This window comes from Taeniopygia guttata, chromosome 2 (assembly GCF_048771995.1).
Source record: "Taeniopygia guttata chromosome 2, bTaeGut7.mat, whole genome shotgun sequence".
Taxonomy (NCBI): Eukaryota; Metazoa; Chordata; class Aves; order Passeriformes; family Estrildidae; genus Taeniopygia; species Taeniopygia guttata.
In genome coordinates, this window is record NC_133026.1 from 3,734,863 (window position 1) to 3,756,554 (window position 21,692).

At 39.6% G+C, this 21,692-nt stretch overlaps 1 protein-coding gene across 2 annotated transcripts; it reads right to left on the reverse strand.

Moving 5' to 3' along the window:
• Nucleotides 1-693: 693 nt before the first annotated feature.
• On the reverse strand, nucleotides 694-20,309 carry GHRHR (growth hormone releasing hormone receptor). Of its 2 annotated transcripts, XM_041714329.2 has the most exons (13): nucleotides 20,205-20,309; nucleotides 16,226-16,331; nucleotides 15,562-15,669; nucleotides 14,301-14,401; nucleotides 11,541-11,638; nucleotides 9,950-10,082; nucleotides 8,921-9,074; nucleotides 7,587-7,647; nucleotides 7,412-7,481; nucleotides 5,770-5,861; nucleotides 5,137-5,266; nucleotides 3,657-3,698; nucleotides 694-1,623 (listed from the first exon to the last, which is right to left on the reverse strand). In XM_041714329.2, exons 1-13 carry the CDS (start codon nucleotides 20,259-20,261, stop codon nucleotides 1,501-1,503), a joined length of 1,275 nt encoding a protein of 424 aa, XP_041570263.2. In that variant the 5' UTR covers nucleotides 20,262-20,309; the 3' UTR covers nucleotides 694-1,500. The 2 variants fall into 2 exon arrangements, with proteins under 2 accessions (XP_041570263.2, XP_072781280.1); XM_072925179.1 differs by lacking the exon at nucleotides 15,562-15,669.
• Nucleotides 20,310-21,692: the final 1,383 nt, after the last annotated feature.

The window sequence follows — 21,692 nt, forward strand, 5'->3', positions numbered from 1 at the left end:
AGCAGCTGCAAGAAATTTTCTATTGAAACATTTATGGGGAGAGATGGGTAAAATTTATCTGTCTTTCCTGAGTTATTATCATTTTAGCTGGTAGAGATCATGATCTTTGGGAGGCTGAAAATCATTCCTGTCCAGGAAAGAGCTCCTGTTTATTGGTTATGCCACTTTTCCACCAGAGCTGGGTGCTGTGGGACACTGAAAGCCATGTGAAGGCTTTTCTCTGTTAGTCCTTTTCACCCAGATCAACTTGAATTCTTCTGGATAATGGAAGGAAACCAGTAAAAACAATGTCATGGTCTCCACATTATAAAATGTCTTCCAAGGAGTCACACACTTCTTTTTTTTTTTTTTTTTTTTTTTTTTTTTTAAAGTGGAAGAGGAAAATCCTGAGCAGTCAACTTTTATACAACATTCCATTTCTTCAGGTTAGCTGTAATTACCTGGATTCAGCAAAGGGAAATTTCTGGTTTTTAATCAGACTTGGCAGCTCACTGAAATGTTCAGAAGTGTATTGATGCAATGATCCTCACTGGTTGGTACAGCTTAACTTTCTTCACTCCTTTCCAAGCCCTGATATTCCCATGAAAAATTTAATCAATCTTTTAATCTACAGGTTACAATACCATTGTGGGAAAAACCCAAAAACAAAATAAACCAAAGCAAAACCACTCAAGTACAAACACTGTGAATCCAAGTTTATTTTCAAGCTTCTGAATATTTTACAACACTGGAGAGCAAAAACAGTCACACGTAAGAAAATATTTAGCAATATTCCCAGCAGTCTCCCAATCCATCTCCTGGGGGTCTCATTCTCTTTCTGTGTAAAAGTTGGCTTTTTCTTTTCATTTCCTTGCAAAGAATTTCCTTAATGATTTTTGTATGGAGCCTTGGCCTTCTCAATGCCTCCTTTTCCTGCTACTTGGCTGCCAGAAATTTTCTAACCTGTAACTCTTGAAATAACATCAGAACCTGAGAGTGTTTTCTGGTGAAATTGAATCTTTTCGCTACTAAAGAGACAATGTAAAAAGACAACATGAAAGGGCTTTTTGTGATGCAGTTCAGCAAGACTTTGGGCTTCTTATTTATATGTCTATGAAATCAAACCATGGAACAAAGCTTGAAGAAGCTGGGTAGACTCCAGCTCCCAGTAAATTAGAATTGAATTCTGTTTTCCAGAGGTGGTCATCTATGGTGTCACTGGAGGGTGCTGCTGGTGGCATTCATAAAAACTTTGTGCTCTATCAGTAAAAGTGTAGAAATTAACCAGAATAAGTGATTTTTATATTTGCTGTGCTGCAGAGTTATCACTGAGAGGGTTATTTTGCTTTAGAAGATCAGTCAGGGTTTAATCTCTCCCTGCAATGCTTCTCTTAAGAAAAAAACCCCATGGTCAGAATTGAAGTATCCCCCACCAATTTGCTCAGGATAAACTGTAATAAATACGTTTGGTAAAAGTTTGTTTGGTTGGGTTTTTTTCCCCTCCAGAGCCTGAGGGCATTTTCAGCACACAGATGTGGTCATTTTCACCCCAGAGCTGGAGGGCACCGTCCACCTTGTCCTCCTCCACACTGGCACCAGCCCGTACCTCTTCCCGTGCCACCTCCGGCCGATCTCCGTTTGCACCTCCGGAACAAAGGAAAAGGCTTTTTGTGGTTGGATTCTGCTGGGGGGAGATAATGGGAAAGAAGCAGGACAGAAAGAGGGGCTAGAAAAGAATAAAATTTTTAAACATCTCTGTCCAAGTCAGCTTCCTTTTTAGCTGATAGGGAGAAGTGGAATCCTGTCTCAGCATGGCCATCTTTCTGCACTGATGAAAACTCCTGAAGTCCTATCAGTACTAAGCTTGAGGTCTCTAGCACTATAAAACATTTTCTCCATTACTAAAATATCTTAGCTTTTTTCATAAACCTTCTCCTTTTTTTTTTTAAATATTCCCATGAATATTTATTCTACCATCAATCTCACCAACGTAGCCTACACAATTAAATATATTTTCTCCACATCGCCTGCTCTTTCTCACTTGCCAAGGGATGTTGTCTTGGTTCCATCTGCTTCTGGAAAAGTATAATCTGCAGCAAGTTTCTTAATCAGCATTCACCAATTTGTGGCTGGGAACTAATGCTGCTTTGCCATTTGAGATGATGAGGGGAAAGCCAGCAGTAGTCAGGAGGCATTTGCTGTGTGTTGTTGACAGCTGTGTCGTTGTGCATGGTGTACTGGCATGTTCACAGGAGCACAGAGTGGGTCCAGGCCACCCACTAAATCCTCCTGTCACATCTGATTCTTTTTAGGAATGTGCCTCCCCAGATGTTTAATAGGGAGGGAATTTCTGTCTGGAAGTGCTGTGTGCCTGGGAAGTCAAGCTGGATGTGAAGCTGTGGTCTGTGGTTAGAAGGGATTAGGGTTATTAATAAACTAATAACAAGATTTTTATCTAAACACAAGCATCATTAGAGCAGCCAGAAATTAATGGCCATAAACTCAACCAAAAGGCTAAGAATGTTAATATATTTTAAAAAAATTAATTTAATATTTCAGAAATTTCTGATAGAATTCAGAAACTTTGGCCTATGGCACATGTAGGTGATTAAATACTGTTTGAAAGCTTAATCAGCCCTTGACTTTAAACTGGAAAATGAAAGTTTAGCACTACAGTCCAGGGAGTCTAGAGTGGTCAGGGATGAGATTTATCTCCTAAACACACCTCAGACACTCCAGGGATGCCCTTTCTGGGGAGAAGGGTGGGCATCTATGGAACAGGATTCTCCTTTTCAGGTGCTACAGACAGAATCCTGCAGAGTGTTAGTCTGAAACTGAACCCCAGTCATATTCCAAAGGAGCAATCTCAGCTACTCTGGAGCCAGAAAATGAGGGAAAATTCCTGAGTTTCAACATATTCTAAGATGTGGAGGATAAATTTTCATGTTTTCTGTATAATTCCTTTAAGATGCGTTATTATAACATCTAGACTGTGTAAATGGACCTGGACACTAAGGTAAAAGGAAAGACTCCTCTCCAATCAACAGTAAAATTCAGACTTAATCATTCTAAACAGAAAACCAGATTTACAAGAATTTTACTCAAATTTTATCAGTGAAATTCTGGCTTAAACATTCTAAACAGGAAACGAGATTTACCAGAATTTTACATGAATTTTACCAGTAAAATTCTGACTTAAATATTCTAAACAGAAAACCAGATTTTCATTTAACATGAAGAAATACTGAGATGCTTCATGAAACTGTCAAAAATAGTAAAAAAATATATTTCACTACTGGGGAAAGGTATGCATTTAAATTTTTTCCAATTTAAACATAGACCTTTAGTAAGTTGAGATCTCTCTGCATCGCTGAAGAAAGTTGTATTTTCAGATCTGGACTTAGCAGGGATTTTCCAAGCCCTGCTATAGGACAAAAAATGTGCCAAAAGGATCAAAAATACTTGACAGAATAGCAAAGTAGTAAAAGTTCATTTCTCCACTAGATGGCTTCATTCCCATGAAGATCATTGAAATGAAATTCACCAACATTGTTACCCACGTAACAGTCATAGGAAAATGAAAGATTTTGTTATGTTTTGTATGAAACTGATTATTAACTACATATTTGCCACTGTAGGCAATATTGTAGAAGATATATCTGATATAGTTTCCTTACCTCTTGGTTCAGGAAACAATAGAGAACTGCCACAATAAACCCCTAAAAAAGACAAGAAGAAAAGGTTTTGAGGGTTAACACAGTCTGAAAAAGCCAGTTACATTATCTAACTTCATGGTATGTGTGCATCACTATAGGTGGGAGATTGCTGGAAGTTGGAAGATAATTTATGCATCTCCAAAAAAGCTGAAAAACTTCAAAGATAAACACCTGGTTAGTGGCATTTCACCAGAATCAGTCCCACGCTATGAATTCACAACTGTGATTGATGATTATGGAAGTGTGGCCCACTCTCCAGCCCAACACACTGACAGCTGATTCTTTATGCACTCTAAAGAAAGTAAAAAAGACTGCTGAAGGAGATCCATGGATGGAGCTCACACAGCTCTCCAGTCAAATTCTGTCTCTGTGTAGGTTTCCAGATGAGATCGAATTCTGGCCTATTGAATGTATTTGTTAAGATTCTGAACTGAGGTAAATCCAGGACAAAGCCTAGGAGGTCAAAGGACCTACATGGTCAGATCTTGGCTCAACACCTCGACCTTTTATTCCATTAAATAATTTGTTAACTATTCATTAACTCAGTGAAGGTCCCCTCCCCTTACAGAGGGTTGGGATTGATGGAGAGGGTTTGTTGGGCAGGACTGACACGATGGATTCAATCCTCAAGAGGAATAAACCAGAACAAAACTCATGGATGGATGGTGATGCTCCCTGAGAGCCATCCCATAAACAATCCCATGGAACCATCCAGGGAGAGATCTGTTCCCTGGGGAGGTTTGGAGGCATTCCCACACCTGCTGCTTTGGGCTGAGGTGCAGCACAGGAAACGGGAGGGAAGCAAAGGGAAATTCGGTCCTGTCCAGCTCATAACTCAGGGAGCAAAACCACCTGGAGGGGACATCAGAGCAGGAGCTTTTCTTGTTGGCATCAAGTTCCTCAAGCTGTGCCAATCCAGAGCAGTGGGAGGCATTTGCAGGAGGGGAAGGGATGTGGCATTCCTTGGGACAGCAAGGAATGTGTGGGGCTGGTGCACACACCAGGCACTTCTTGATGCTTATGTTTAATTATCAAATTATTCTTTGACAAAGAATTAGCAAGGGGGCTGGACCTACAGCTTTGATTGCCTCTGGAGGATTTAAATCAACCCAAGTTAGCTTGAATTTGTTAGTGGTCAGAGAATGCAGGTGGACAAGTACTGGTATCAAGGAAGATTTTCCATGCTTGACTTTGGCCCCCCATTCAATTTACACATTTATCTGAAATTTTGTATTTGTAAAATCTGGAGGCCAGCCTAGAGCCAGGTAGGATTTGTCACCTCTTCAGACATTTTATCTCAGCAAAGAACCAGGAACTTTGTGAGCAGACACTGGTTTCAGGACCTGAGGATTCTTTTTGTGCAATTTTTGTTGTCATGAGGACACAAGGCTAAAATAGAAAAACTGGTAAGAAGGAACCAAAGGATCTGTGGTAACTTTACCTGAAAAGATCCAATGCAGAGCTCCAAATAAAGCCGAACCCCCAGGCTGGTATATTCTGGGAGGAAGTTGAAGACAATGTAATGGGTTCCAAATAAAGGAATTAGAAGTAGAGTCGACCTTGAGAGACGTCTAGCACAGGAGATGAGAAGAAATAAGGTACTATTATTTTTCTAAGCAAAAACTAATGTACTCAGTGTGCCACAGTAGTGAGCAGAAGTGAAAAAGAAACTAGTATATACAAATATATATATAAAATAGAAATAAATATGCTGGCTTCCTTTGCAGTTCTCATACAGAGAAAGGCAGCTATAGAGGATCATCATTCCTGTCCTAAATAATAGGTTTAATGCCAATTCAGTTAATTTAGTTGTCTCCCCATTGATTTTAATTGGAAGGCAGACATCTGAGCTGATCTGAATACATCCTATTGGCTAATATGAGGTGACTTATATCTCAACCTTTGACTAATTTCCTTTGGAATGGGAGAAGGTTGAGAATTCTAAAATTTAATACCAGTTAAACTGAGCCTGTCTGTGACACTGAGCAAGTACTTCTCTGTTTAGAAAATACAACATAATTTTTATTATTATAACTAAAATAATTGAGTTTTTAAAAATTATTCCATACATCACCTGTACTGAGAAGAATTATTGAAGTTGATTTGTCTAGGGTCTAGTTTTTTCAGCAAAATTCTGATGATGTTGATAAATAGGATAAAATTGACCTGTTCACAGCATTTGAGGGGTGGAAGAGAAGGAAAAGAAAAGGTTAATTTCTGATGTAAAACTTTGCAGTAAAAATCTGGTGGGTTTTTGTTGTTGTTGTTGTTTTTCATTTGTTTGTTTGTTTTTAATTTTAGTTACACTGTAATTTCTGCAGTTTCAATGTAAGGTCATTAATGCTATACCTGCTTGCAGCATTCAAGTATTTAAATGAGTTGCATTCCTGCTTGAAGAAATGGCTGAAGATGAAAACTGGAGACTTTCACTTCATTCAGCTAAATATTTTCGTCACTAGCTTGTGTGACTCTCTTTTACCTTCTGTAGCTCAAATCAGTTGGAATCTCCTTAGGGACAAATATTGCATTAAATTCTTGCTGTTCTCTCTGGGCACTATTAATAGAATTTTTCTGCCTAAATACCTCTACAATGAGATATTTCTATCAGAGCTGATCACCCTGTTCTGCCTTGCAGTCGGTGGGGAATCAGCCAGGAGAGTTACTAGAGCTTCAGGTGGGCTTGGGGGCAGGTCACCTCCTCCCAAGGTAGATATTTGTGTTAAATCAGGTGAATCACTTGCCAAAAGTGCATATTTCACTTTGCTGGCTCTGAAGGAGCCCTTGAGGGGCATTAGCTCATCTCCAAAGCAGTTAGAATTAATCCTAACTTGCAGATCAATTCTTCTACAGTTGTAATTTGGCGCAGCTTTATGCATAATCTGTGAGGCTGCTCAGCTCTCCACGACCAGAGGGATTCTCCCCATGCATTTATTTTGAGTGCCTGTACACACCAGCCCTTCCATTGGTGAGGCTGAATGTTTAATTTTGTCCAAGAATGTCCTCATTTTACCAGAAAGTCCAACCTCATTCTATCTATTAGTGATGCTCTATGTGAATTCCAGCAGAAGAAATTACAGAGGTAGAAGGACATGAAATATTTTATTGAAACCCAGTGAGCTCTCATCAGAATTCAACTTGAAATTCTTCACTCACATTGTTTGTGTTTATCTTTAAAGTCCCTTCCAATCCAAAGCATTCTGTGATTCCAAACCCCTCATTTGCATGCATCTGTTCTTCAATTAAAAAAAGGCTTTTATAGCTGACCTTAAGGTTATCCATTAACTGCTTTCTCAAACACTGCTTGGGTTTAATGACTTGTGGGAGCAAACATTTATGATAATAATTTAAAACCCATCAATTTATTTAATAAATGTCAGGCTCAAGAGCTGTTATGAGTTTTCAGCTCTGAACAGAAACTTATTTCCCTTGAAAGTTTTGTTTTAAAATTTATGGCTGACTCTGAGCTTTATGCTAAAATATTTTTTTTCAAATATTATAAGGCGTGTTTAGTCCACTCACTATTAATTTTAACTAAACTGACAATTCTAGGAAAGTTTTAATTTGTTTCAAAGACAAACATTTTAATTTGCACTGGACACAGGTAGTTAACAATAGAAATTTACTATTCCTCTTCCTACAACTCATCAAAGAGTTGTATTTTAATACAAAAGCCTTTTTTTCTTCTAAGTAATATCAGCAAACTCAGAAGTACCTACCCCCACAGAAATTATAATTGGTCCTTTGATTAGCCACCAATAAGGAGAGCCGTGATTAACATCCCAGCATCTGTGAATATGATAGTAAGTTTAGAAAAAGACATGTATGTAATCACTGCAATCAATTAAAAATACAACCCAAAAGTATAGAATAATGTGGGAAACAATGACTTACGCTGTGTCTTCAAAGTAGAATTTTGTCAATATCCATATAAGGGTGAAAAGTGCTGGAAAACCTATCAGATATTTTAAAATAAGGTATAATTAATCCAAACCTTGTCCACTGAAACTCTGCTGCAATGCTGAAGATCAATCATTTTTGAGAGCTGGAATTACCTTTTGGGGTCAGCTTCTGTAACAGAAATTGTTTTAAATACAGTCCCTAAAACACAAAACATGATTCTGTTTGCTAAGTTGTCAGGCCTAGCTCAATCTTTGGTGGCAACAGGCATGGAATTCCCTCCCTGAAGCAACAAAAAATTCCTCTGGCCAAGTGCATTCACCTGCCATAGAGGAGTGCTCTGCTTTTTCCTTCCCACATCAACTCTCTGTGGGCACCCACTTGATTTCAGATTTCTAAGTCTGAACAATTCCATTTATTCCAGACAGAATCAATAACAAAATCAGAGGGGAGATATTGCTGATTCACTGCCTGTCTTGTTATTAGTGGACAGAGGTGCTTCATTCATACAATATCTCAGTGCAAAAGATGGACTGTAGAAATACCAGGAATTAAAAAAAAAAAAAAAAAAAAAAATCTGCTCAGGAAAAAACAATTCCCTTTCCCAACCTGTGTAACCATTCTGCACAAACAGCAGCAAGGCCCATTGAACTCTGGTGTTTGTGATAACTCCTTAGAGGTGACCATGTTTTCAGTGGGGTGAAGAAGGTTAAGACTGGAGGGTGTCTACTTGTGCATTCTCAAGTATAATTGATTTTCCACCCCTTTCACAGGGGCTTTGTTGCCATAAAATTCTTGATTGCTTCTGGCTAATACGTACATAAAAATAAAATGGAAGCAACACCCATGTTAGGTACCTTAGTTAGGTCAGTTGGGTTCCACATCCAGCATTTTTAATTGGAATGATCATGGAATCATAGAACCATAGAACTGTAGAGTCATAGAATCATAGAACCATGGAATCATGGAATCATAGAGTCATAGAATGGCTTGGGGGAGAAGGCACCTTAAAAATCACCTGGTTCAAACCCACAAGGACACCTTCCACCATCCCAGGCTGCTCCAAGCCCCATCCAACCTGGCCTTGGACACTTCCAGGCATGGGGAGTCCACAGCCACCCTGGGCAACCTGTGCCAGGGTCTCACCTCCCTCACAGTAGAGAATTTCCATGTTCCATCACTCCATTCCTTGGGAAAAGTCCCTCTCCAGTTTTCCTGTACCCCCTGGAAGTTGCTCAGTGGTCTCTATGAAGCCTTATATTCTCCAGGCTGCAAAACCTCATTTCACACCCTGACATTCACTAATCTCTTGTAAAATCTGTGCCTACCCCAGCCAAAGAGAACCAGCCACCAAAAATATCTTCTTCCATGAGACAGGGATGAGAGCAGCAGGCAGTTTAGGTAGAGAGCCTCCACCAGCAGCCACATGAAATTGGTCATCATGAAGTAGTGGCAGAAAACCACGGAGATCTTGCATTCAGTCTGAGGAGCAGGAAAGTCACAGTTTAGGCATTGCATGGAGAAACATCTCTTTGGTTTGACCATGAGGTAGACATCTGTGATATTGCCTGAGTTCTACCAAGAACAAGATTAACTCAGGTTTAAACTGAGAGCTTCAAATGTGAAATGGATTTCTGAGAAGTAAGTCTTTAACCATCATAATGCCCTGGAATCCCCTCTGCATTTTGCTTTCTATCTCTGTGTTAGAAATGTAACTTGGGCTGCCAAGCATGTGAGTTCTCTCACAAATTCACTGTCTTAAGTGTACCTTCAGTGTCAAATGCTCCTTGAATAAAAGTTCAAGGACCCATTTTTCTCCTTATGCTCAGCTCTAAAATTCTGTGTTGCTGTGGGCAGCGCAGAACCATCCCATAAAACTCTGCTTGAAAACCATTGCCAAAATCTGGGGCTGGATGAATGCTCAATTCATTGCCTGGTACCTTGAGCGCTTTGTGGTTTACAGATAGAGCTTCCAACCAGAACAGGAAACCTGACATTTCCAGAAGAATAAGCTTAAAAAGTTGTCCTTTGATGTACTTAGAGATCTTCAATTTTATGCTTCAGATTATTGAAACATAAGTGTAGTGATACTACTTTGTTGCTATGTGAAAGTCCAAATTTCATTTAGAGTACTGCAACATCACAAATTGATGCTGTAATATAGGAGGGTATAATATACCTATTTATGGAAGTAAAATATACTGAATTAAAGAATTTTATAAATTTCATTACCAGGTTAGAAGGGAAAACAAAAAAAACTCAATAAGTAGTGAAAAAGAGGGAAGAAAAGTGAAACCATAAATAAATGGTACATAAAACCATCAAATACAACAATATTCTGCTTTTCACGTGCTTACTGTGGAGAAGTTGCAGTGATCAATGCCTTCCTCCTGGAAAAGGACAGCATCCTTAATGAAAATGGCAATACCCTTTAAGATGAATGTAAAAAAGAGCTGTACATGGATATAATTCCTGGGACAGCGAAGCCTCCTGCAAGAGAAGAAGATAAGTCCCTCTGAGGTAATTAACTTACTTGTGCTGGCAGCAATTAAAATAAACAATAAACTCATGTTTTATCTCAGGTACTTCCAGACACATTTAGGAAGAACTTTTTGATCCACTGAGCTCTTTCAGAAAGAGGCAGAAAACTTCCTCATGTGAAGCAAATCAGCCATAATCTACATCTTAATCTCTTTACTTGTTAACCAGAATTATAATTTCTGCCTTACATTGTCAAAGTTATTTTGATGAATTAAGTAAAAGCACAGAAGAGCTTTAAAACAATTTGGCAGATCTACTTTAAATTCAATTTGAACATCTACTTTAAATTCAATTTACACCTAACTTAAAGTCCCAGTTAACTAAGATTAAATTTTTGCTGTAATTATATACAGATTTTGGAGGGAGTTATACAGCTTCATGTTTTCATTTGGAGATGAGGATTTGAGTTAATAATCAAAAAGTTCCACCAAAAGCCAAATTCTATCCAGACCCAGTAATCAGGGGGTCACCTAATCTGAAAGTTCACCTGGAGTGTGCCGAATTTTATTGCTGACCTCAAATGTCAACCCTATTGTTAATTATGACTTTTTCCTCCCTATTACTACATTGCCTTATGTCCATTGTTTCTTTCTTTCCCCTCATTTGGGCTGGTTTGTTTTCCTGAGGTCAGAGTGGATGTCAATAAACATATCTGGTGGCTTCCAGACATGAACTAGGAACCAGCAGAGGTCAAGAAACTTTCCCTAGAGAATCCTGATTCTCACAGCATAATAATAAAACTCCTGCCTTTCTTTTGTCTCACAGGAATACAAGAAATAAACAAAAATTAATAAAATAAATCCCATGTGGTGGAAAACATTAAATCTACATTAAATGATAAAATACATTAAATACTCTTAATTAGACCTGAAAATACCTATAGAATAGTTATAAAATACCTAACTCAGTAAGAAAAAATTCTCACCAAATGTGACAAAATTCTGAAAATAACTTTAAAACATGTCTTTAGTGGTAAATGTTTCAATAGTAATCTATACAATGCCATAGGAATGTTTATTCAGAATCAAGTCCTTTGTGTATATTCTTATTAAAAATTCCATGGAGCCATAACAGCCAGGAATGCATAGTTTATGGAAAAAATCTTGATTCCAGCCTAAAGCAAGTAAATTTTTTTGTTGGTTCTTCAGGATCAAAGTGAGTTGCTGAGTTTTGCCAAGAGACAGCCAGGGTTTATTTCCAAGATCTGAATCTTCTTGTTCCTGGCTCTCTCTGATGCCTTTTAATTTCCAGCTTCAGTTTCATATTATTTAACCAACATGGCTGAAATTTTTTTGGTTTTATTCACCTGAATTTCTATTTGTATTATTTTGTTATGTCTAATGCTGTATTCCACCGTCTAAGAAATTAAAAACTATGAAAAGAATTGAGGTTAGAGGACACCTTTACCTGAATGCAATCAGAACTGTCACAGCAATGATGAGGGAGGTGATGGACACGCTGTATCCCACAGTGTAGATGATCTTTATAGTATAAAAGTAGGATTGCTAGAAAAGAGAATGATTTGTCACACAAGTTGCTGTTAAATGACAGCTTTTTTACTGATTCTGTTAGTTTTGCTCTGTTTGGTGCTTCCATTCTGTTGATGTCGCTGACTGCTTTTTTTCCCCTTTTCAAATCCTACAGCAAAATTCAACTTAAATCTTAATTATGTATATCTTAATTTAACCTTAAATTAAACTTAATTACGTTTCTTTTGTGTAGTCCCATTCCATAGTTGTGTGGATACAGCCCAGTCTGGTGCTGAAACATGTATTGATTAGGGTCGTTTGAAGCTCATTCACGAAACCATAAAAACCCACAGCAGCCTTCAAAAAGGCATAGTTCAAAATCTTATGCAAATTTTATAAATGCTGTGTTCTATACCATGTTTTCTCCCCAGTAGTAGCAGGACAATGCTGCTGGCAGCATGGTGAATACAGAAATCTCTCAGCCTTTCTCTATTTTTCTCCACTTTTCTATTCTCTATTTCCTTACTTTATATTTTGCTGTCTATTCCTCCTTTCAATTTTTATTATGCTGTGGTGGGTTGTTTTTTGGTTTTGTTTGTTTTTTTTTCTTTTTTTCTTTCTGGGGTTGTTTCTTTCCTCTGCTTTTCTTGCTGCCAAACTCAACTACTGCTCAGTTGGAATGCCAGTCAAAATCCATTTCTATTCAAATGGCTCCTCTATCAGACACGATCCCTGAGTGAGGATAAGTTGACTTCAACTATCTCAGATGAAAGCACAAAACAGAATGAACAAGCTCTAGGCTGCAAATCTAACTCCAGTCTAACATGATCTGTCTCTTGGGTCCCATTTCAATGTTTTTATAATCTAAAATCTGCACAGCTGTGCAGTACATTCCTACAGTTCACTTGGGGAAGGGGAGATGCTCATTTTGAGCCTTAAGGGGAACTTTAGGCATTAAAAGATCGACATTTATTTAATTTATTTAGGTGCTTAAAAGTTTGCTGCCTATATATGAATCTGTAGTAGAACAAGAAGAACCTGGTCACAGGGCTGATCTGTTTAATTTTTAATACAAACATGTTTTTTTTCTCATCCTTTTTCTTTTATAGTTAATGAAGGAAAACACTCGCAGAAGACAATTCAAGTCTTTAGAAAATGAGACCTTATTGATTTCTGTGACCAACAAAAAGGATCTATCACTATACCTGCCTTAGAAAGAGCAGGTCATAGAATCATAAATCCTTGACTGGTTTGGGTTGGAAGGGACCTCAAATATCATCTACTTCCAACTCTTGGATTAGTAAAGTGAAACCTTTTACGCCAAGGACTTTGCATCCAAGTGTGCAGATTTATGATTATCCACAGTCTAACCTAACGGGCTGAGCTGTTATTATTGGTCAGAGCACAGCAGGTGCACCCTGAATTTGCCTTCCAGTTATATTTTATCCATAAGCAACCAGATTATCCTTTCTGAGAGCATGCCTCAGTGTGAATGCAGTAAGTGGGGACAGGCAAGAAATATCCCTGGAAAATTCCCACCTGATCCTGACCAAAGGACTGAGACAGATCCACGGTGCAGCAATTAGCTCTGACTTTCACAGTATTCTGTTGAGACTGATGAAGTTAAATGGGGTAGAAACAAGGCATAATGGTTTTTTTTTTTTTTTGTCTAGTGGGTGAGCTGTGAGTTGTATAGGATTACCCAAATCCCTGACTATGCACAATTCCAGCCAGAGCTCACTGAAGTACCTCAGAGCTCCAAAGCTTGCTGGGAAGTCTGGATGCACCACTCCGTGAGAAACATCAAAACTGTGCTAGGCTGACCATAGCTGGCAACAAATTATCTGTGCAAAACACAAAATAATCAACTCCTTAAATAGACAAACCTACAATGGAGGAGTTTCCTCTAGGTAGAATAATGGAATCATCACAAAATGGGTTGGGAGGGATCTTAAAGCTCATCCAGTGCCACGTCCTGCCATGGGCAGAGAAAACTTCCACTGTCCCAGGGTGCTCCAAGCCACATCCAACCTGGCCTTGGAGACTGTCCAGGATCCAGGGCAGCCACAGCCTCTCTGGGCACCCTGTGCAACATCTCCCCATGGTGATATGAACCATATTTTTATCCTTATTTATTAGGGGTCAAGGACTATATTTCCCCTGTGCCTGTAATGTCAAGATACCACCAACAGTGAAAATCTGGCTGAAGAAATATGTCACATTCTGATCTGCATTGCAGACATTACGAGATTTTGGGATTTTTTTTCCATTGTTGAATTAGATATTTCGTGCAGGATGAGACACCCAAAACCCCTCTTTTCCTTAGATATCGCTAAATTTGGAACAGTGCTCTTTTAATAGCATATTTTCTGTACTGATGCTGTGATACTACAAATTCATCTTGCTGACTGATATTACTGAAATGTCTTAATAGAAATTTTTTGAACATTTTGTGCTACATCTTTGTCAATTATACTTGTGCATTTGCAGCTGGCTTTATTACTGTTACACCTGAATAATAAAACATTCTCAGTCATCTTACAAAATAGGTGGCCACAGTAAATATTGGAATTATGTCCTATACTTAGAAAGAAATTTCAGCTTCTTGTGAGTTCCCCTCTTCAGTGACCTTCAGGAACAGAAAGGAATACTATAACATCAGCACACCATTCACGTATATTTATGGAATTAAACTTACTTCTTCAAGAGGAATCTCATCTTCTACTGGACATGCCACATGGTAGGGAGGGAATGGGTCAGACCAGCCCTTTCTTGTGCAGTTTCTTTTTATAATCCCAGCTGAAAAAAAAAAGTATTTGATTTTCTCAATGCAGGACAAGATAATATGGAAAACAAAAACCAGGAGAAGACCTCTGGCGGGTACAAAGTTGTACCAGGAGAAGAGGATCATTAGCATCTCACAGAGTCAGTAGGACAATTTTCCCATGCACATTCAGGTCATCAGACACAAAATTTTGTATTTTATTTGTAGACAAACAATGGGAAGAAGGGAGAGAAGGAAGAGGTGATGGGAAGGACTAAGGAAGGAATTATATCAGGCACACTGCAGAAATTGGGAACCACTGTTCCATAAATTTCTGCTCTGCACAGCACTGACCCTTCTCCCAGATCCCTTCTCATTCCCACCTCCCCTGGGGCTAATGCTTCCCTAGGAGATCAGAAACTGGGATAAGCAGCCCCTTCCACGAGGACAGCACGCTTCCACAAAAAATATTTATGAGTCAGACGAAGGAGAAGTCGAGAATCTCAGGGCAGGAAATGAATCTGCACAGATGAAAGGGATTTTCCTTATCCCTTGTTTATAACTAGCATGTGTTGGATGTGGCAGAGGTTGGGCTTTGCAGTTTCTTTTTCTTGTAGAACTGCCAAATCCAGGTCGTTCATGGAGGGTGGTTTGCTCCTTGTGGGCTCACATTTTGGTATTGGCCATGCTCATGCAGAGAGGAAGCAGGCACAAAGGCATTTGTTTGCAGTTTTGCAGCACATGTGCTGCTCCAAGGCCTAAATTCTGCTTTCTATCTCCAACCTTGGTTTTAAAGAACAATCACATTGTTCATTCCTCTGCCTTTCATTTCATCCCACACCCTACACAGCATAAATCTCAAGAAACCCCAAGCTTAAGTTCTGACCTAGACATCCTCCAGATGAGCTTTGTAGGAAACTCACACAACAAACTGATCCCAAAGCACATGGAAACCAAGGAATCACTCCTTGTGTTTCAGTATATTTTTGATCCAGGGCCTCATCAGAAACAATGGAAATCAAATCCTGTTATGGATAATCCTTAAAAAATGAGAAGAACTGCTAAGATCCTCCTAAAGCCTTTGCAGTACTTGTCTGTTCCAGCTCATGGGAACATGAAATTATCTGTCTTCACCCTCCCTTTTTAGAAATGTTCTTGACAGACACACAACACAGTAACCATGGTAGGACATCACCTGGCTCCTTCATGAAGTGAAAGAGGATGTTTGGACATGGTAAGGCAAGAATCTCTCCAGCATCTGCCTCTGGCCAGCACAGCAATTTGTCCCAAGTTCTCTTGCAACCTCAGGCAGAAAGTGAAATATATTTTTAAGCATGGTTAAATTTGAGCAAAATAAAACCCCAAACTTTTTTAAACTTTGCCACTCCACCCCTTCCATATCTTATAAAAATAGTTTAGCCACAGGTTTTATTATGAGAAATAAACACCTCCAGAGTGCTATTTAATCTGCTTTAGTTAGACCCCTGTGTTAGACTGAGGTGAGTTTTCAGAAAGAATGCAATAAATGAAGAGTGATGATGGAAGAAAAAAGGATCAGATCATCATAATTGTTCAGGGGTTGCCCTATTTTTAAAGATCAACATACCCTCACAAACAAGCAAGCATGATGCCAAGGAATGGGACAAGGGCACAAGAATTCACTCTGATAAATTGACTGTCCATATTTGAATGGGAAGGACACTGGAAAAAAGAAAATAATGTGAAGGAATGGGAGTAGATGGAAGAAGAGCTGACAAGACAGCAGCAATGGGACCATAAATAAAACCCTCATGTCCTTTGGCAGCCTGGCCATGTCCTGACTCTGGTCCCTTCCCTCTCCCTCACACATGGAGGGATACCTGGTGATGTTGCATTTCCATGTTCTTGTGGGGCCTCCAGACATTCAGCCTCCTTTTTCTTCAGCTCTACCATTAAATCACATTCTGGGTGGACATTGCCAGCAACCTAAAGGTAGGAGAGTTTTGGGGGATTAGTTGGAAGGGATATTGGATGGGATCTCATCAGGCATTAACTCCAGACATACTTTTTCATCCAACAAGGCTGGTTTAAGGACATAAAACAGTGGTGGGGGTTTCCATCCAAAGGCTGCTACTGTCTCTGCACAAGCTGGTAGTTACAGCTCTGTACTGGAAAGTTTATAAACTCCTCTGGCTACATTCATAATAAAAGATCTCTTTGCTAGAGCCTGAGTTTGAGTGCAGGATTCATTTCCACCCTAACTTTAGCTAGATAGTGTTAAATATGGCTCTAGAAAGGCACACTGCACCTGGTCAGGCTCATTTTCTTATCAGTGAAGGGCTCAGTGCTGCAGGAACCTGTGCACAGACAAAGCCCTGCCAACCTCCAAAGAAGCATCATCATGAAGTCACAGACAATTGCTGCAAACCTGTCTCCTGAAAGAGCTCTTCACTCCAAAAGGAGTGAATCTGTTCTCTCCCTTCTGCCATCTGCCTTTCTCTACACAGGGTAGGAGGCAAAATTCCTTTATTGGTGAACAAAAAAAGCACTCTGCACCAAAGCATTTGTTGGTTTGGTATGATGGTGTAAAGGAAAAAGTGACACACAGAGTTTTAATAGCAGGAGACATTCAGTTCTTTAGTCCTTATTTAGACTTATATGGGAACCACAGAAGGATCTGAAGGTATCCAGAGAACTTTGGGTAGTCAAGGACAAAATCTGCCCAGGCTGTTACACCCAGACTAGTGAGGATGCTCCCACTAGGCAGGAGTGCACAGGACTATTTCACATAAATTAAAAAAAGGTGTGCCTTGTCCAGCTTTAACCTCTGTCCCCAGTCACAAAAGATGAGTCGTGATCAGAGACACTCTGACTTTTATCTCTATGCCCTGGCCACTGGTGCTGGTGTGCTCTGCATGTGTGAATATAGACACAAAAACAGAGACAAAACAGAAAATAAGCCCAGGGTGAGACTTGCATGGTGAACAGGTGGCTGGCATATGGCTCAGTTTGCTTCCACCCAGAGAAGATTCATATTCAGGGAATTTGGAAAATAACTCTCTGACTTTCAGTTCATTCAGAGGGCAGATTTTATCCTTTCCAATATGCTAGTGTTTCCCCTCCATGTTAATGTCCATGTCTCATGTTGGCCTGCAGAGCATTTGAACTGCATATTGACCAAAAATTTGAGGCTCTCAGGCTGTTGGAAAACACTGCATTAATTACACAGCCTTTGTTTTTCTGGGGTTTGGGCCCTGGTAGTTAAAAATGTCATTATCTCCACATGTATGCCCTGCAAGATCATCTGCTTCCCATTTACTGCACTTTTAGGAGGATGTGGTTTTCCTGCCAAATTTGCAGACAGCAGTGCCATGGAACAGTTTAAGGCAGAAGTGAAAAGCAGGTCTCCTTCTCCAGGCTGAAGGTTCGGTGTGTATGAGAGGAGGGTAACTGTAGATGGATGGATGGATGGATGGATGGATGGATGGATGGATGGATGGATGGATGGATGGATGGATGATGGATGAGGGATGGATGGATGGATGATGGATGGATGGATGGATGGATGGATGAATGGATGGATGGATGGATGGATGGATGATGGATGGATGGATAAATGGATGGATGGATGATGGATGGATGGATGGATGGATGGATGGATGGATGGATGCATGCATGCATGCATGCATGCATGGATGGAGTAGAGAACAGACATGGCCCTGCCCAAGGAGGAGGAAATCTGTGGGATGCCCCAGGGATGTCATCCAGATCAGTTAAACCAGAGGGTCTGGGGAGATCCCACATTTCTCTTCACTAAAAAATGCAATGTGAGAATTACAGAAAATTAGCATCTGTCTTGAAAAGCTTTGCTGTCTTGATGCCTCTTTTCATGCCAACATAAGTTATTTCTCCCCTTGTACTCACCCTGGACAGTAACTGCAGGAAAATACCCTAACCACAGTGTATGACAGCTATTGCAAGAAGTAGCTTTATTAGTCAGTAGAAAAAACAGTTGAACTATTCACTGAAAATCTCTTTTACAACATTCTCTTGGTTCTGTGAACTGTGCCCAGAAAAACCTCAGCAGGAGGAAATGCACCCATTTGCACTATTCTAAATTATTTCTCCTGGCAAAAAGCATTGCTAGATTTTGCCTGTCAAAACTCTCTTTGCTCTCTGAAATGTTCATGACAAGAGCAAAGCTTGTTTGGCTCATTCACCAGTCCAGGAAACTCCAGGAAATTCTTTTTTTCCCCTTTTACTTTCTAAGTCTCCAGACTGTGAGAACACTTAATTTAGCACATGCATCTCGAATGAAAAGATGAGGCTGATCAAGTACCAGGTATTTAAACTGTAGCCTCTTCCTTCAAGAAGAACCAGCCTTAGGAGGTGCTGTCACAGCTTATTTTCAAGTCAGCCCTAACCACTGCCTGAGCAGACACTGAGTGCCCGATCTGATACGACAGTAACTCAGGTTAAATAAACTAGGAAGATTTATTCCACTCCCAGGCTGTGTTTTAGGTATATTTATCACCTCAAAGCACTTTACCTCTAGCAGACCCCAGTTTAAGGAGATGAGAGTCAGTTTCTTAAGCATTCCAAACCTCTCCAGGAGCTGAGTTCATGTTTTCCAGAGAAAGCATATGAAAAAATTATACCCACAAAAAAAAAAACCAAAAAAACCCAACCAAAAACCAAAAAACCAAAAAAAAACAGAGGGCTGCTTTTCTACAATTTTATACTCCAATGATGATTGTTTCTCTATCCTCTAATAGGCAACACATGCTAGGAGGTTTTCATTATACACTAACACATAGACTGGGTTTTGATCAGTATATAATAATATAGCAAGCAGCCCAACTTTGTAGAAAAAAATTCTGTTTCTCTTGGGTAAATGGGGCAGGTTCTTACAGAGACTTTCAGTCATATTTTGAACCATTAGCACTAAATAGTAATATTCTACTTAAGAACAATCACACTGATCTACTCTTACTACAGGGAAGTTGGTTTGTCACACAGGTGGTACAGAGGAATCTCTTGTTTCACATCAGCAAAAAGTCTATTCAGCCATTTCACAGTGGTTTATTTTCCTCAATGAAGAAAATAAACCAAGCTGCTGTGCCACCCCTCATGAAATGTCACTTCAGGGAAGAGATTCCCAGGAAAGAAGAAAGGATGTAGAGGAGGCAAAAGGAAGATGCTGAAGATGTGATTATTCTCAAATGCAAAGATAATACCCTGCCCTCGATTTGCACAAAACTTTCCTGATACTGGTGTGATCCTGGATCTTGGTTTAGCAATCTCTGTCCAAATTGAGATATCTCCAAGACCTCCAAGCTTTTTAATGGCTTTGGCTCTTTCTAAATCTGCCCTAAACATCTCTGCTGCTTCCACTCTTGTTACCTGAAGCATCTCAGCTGCTCACATGCCAAATAATATCAGTTCTGCCACTAAGGCAGATGAAATTGTAACAAAAAACCTGCAGAATCTGAAATGAAAGAAAATTCTGTCAAAACTCATCTGGTGTAACAGCCCTCCTCCAGTTTTTTCTTCTTTGCTGCTGTCTTTCAAAGCCCCCACATAGAAAATAAGAGTTTCTCTTTATGTGTTTCTCTTTACTGAGTGTGTCATAAGAAAGCAGAGAAATAAACTGATATAAATGTGGGTCCCTTCTGCTGCTGTTCACACTTTTCATTGCATCTTGCCTTGTTTAACTGGAATCCAAAGCAAACAGAGAGAAAAGAAACTCATTTAAAAAATATAAAAATAAAGCTGTATCTGACCATCTGCTCCCACAAGGAAATGAACAATTATTGAAACACAATGATGTAAAAGCTTTTTTTTCATGCAATTACTTACAAGCACTGCCAGACTCAGGGTGTGCAGAGCACAGTGATATAAAGAACAAGAGTTCATGTTCCAAAGCAAGAGCCAGACCTCACTTCTTCAGCTTCTCTTAGCATCTTTCACCTGCTTTTTGACTTCTCTTTCTCCTCTCAGTTGCTGATTTGAAGCATTTATCTTTTTGCACAGAAGTGACGTAACAGGGATGTGAAGTGGGAGATAAATATTAACAATTCTCCACGCTGTGTTTAAGCTTTGCAACTTTTTGACTTTGCTCAAAGACTGGACTGGATGAATTGAGTGATTGATGCCAGGATTATGGAAATTCTCTATGCTCCTGGCAAGACTCATTTCTCTCTTTTAACACAAAATGGTTTTGGGGGGATGGACAGATCTGAATGTTACTAATCCCATATTAAATCAACATGATTGGCATAAGAGAAACACTCTCCTAACAGTTATTTTCAATTTTTTATAATGAAACCTTTTTGTTATGTGAGTCCAGTGTGTCTGGGTGTTTCTATGGAGTGTAACGAGCACAGTGCTACACTTCAAGATGCAAAATCAAACCCTGACAGGCATGTGAACAAAAATTTTGCTGTGTACCTGTTTGGGCATTGAGTTCAAGGCAAAATTCACAGAGAATTCTTCCCAGTTTGCTTCAGACTTCTGAAAGTTCAGTGTCTGAATGTTAATGAGTCAAGTCCTTTAGCCAACGTCTAGAAAAACAAACATTCAGCTCATTCATCTCATCCTGAGCTTCAAGGCAGGGCAGCTGAATCCCACCCAAGAAATACCCATTCTCACTCAGAGCTAAAAGAACATTTATTTCATTTTTCTATCAGCTGGTACCATCTTGAAGGACTTCAAACTCCCCATCAGCATTAGGTAAGTGTGAACACTGCAAGATCAGAGGTTCAAGATATGAAATACCTTTCAAATATTGTTCTCTACTCTTCTCTTCTCCTGTCATGCTATTCCTTAAATTAATTTATGAACCCCAGCTCCCAACCTCCCACAGCAGTCCATCCTACAGCTCTGTTTGCACCTCTGGCACTGCTCTTTGTCCATCAACTCTGCTCATGTTTCTTCAAATATTTCAAGTATCTTCTGTCTGCTTCTCTACAGATTGTGGGAATGCTGAGAGCCTGGAAAGGAGCCTCTCACCTGCCAGAGTCACCACAGCTGTGAGGAACTGAAGTTGTACCTACTTTTGGGAATGTCTGTGGGATTGAAGCCTCCAGGGTTTGGCTGTAGTTGGGTCTGGGATGGAACTGAGCATATCCAATGCAAGAAAGTGTCTTTGGAGACTGAAGTGGGCAACTTTTCCTTGCAGTGCGTGCTTAAGGATTTGTTTCATTTTCTCCAAAAGCCTTATGGCTTCCTTAATTATTTTAACTTTCAAAGGCTCATCTAAAGCAAAATTAGGGCTGTATTCCTGTCAGTTCTCCTGAGGATGAAGCTCTAGACTGTTAAATGAACACTTGTAAACGTATTTATCAC

Excerpts from the sequence above, each read along its gene's own strand:
- GHRHR (XM_041714329.2), bottom strand. The coding sequence starts at position 20,261 with ATGAACTCTTGTTCTTTATATCACTGTGCTCTGCACACCCTGAGTCTG. Across the intron at positions 7,482-7,586 it reads TTCTACTTTGAAGACACAGC|ATGCTGGGATGTTAATCACG; the intron begins GTAAGTCATTGT and ends TCATATTCACAG. Across the intron at positions 3,699-5,136 it reads TCTGCATTGGATCTTTTCAG|GGGTTTATTGTGGCAGTTCT; the intron begins GTAAAGTTACCA and ends TGTCTTTTTTAG.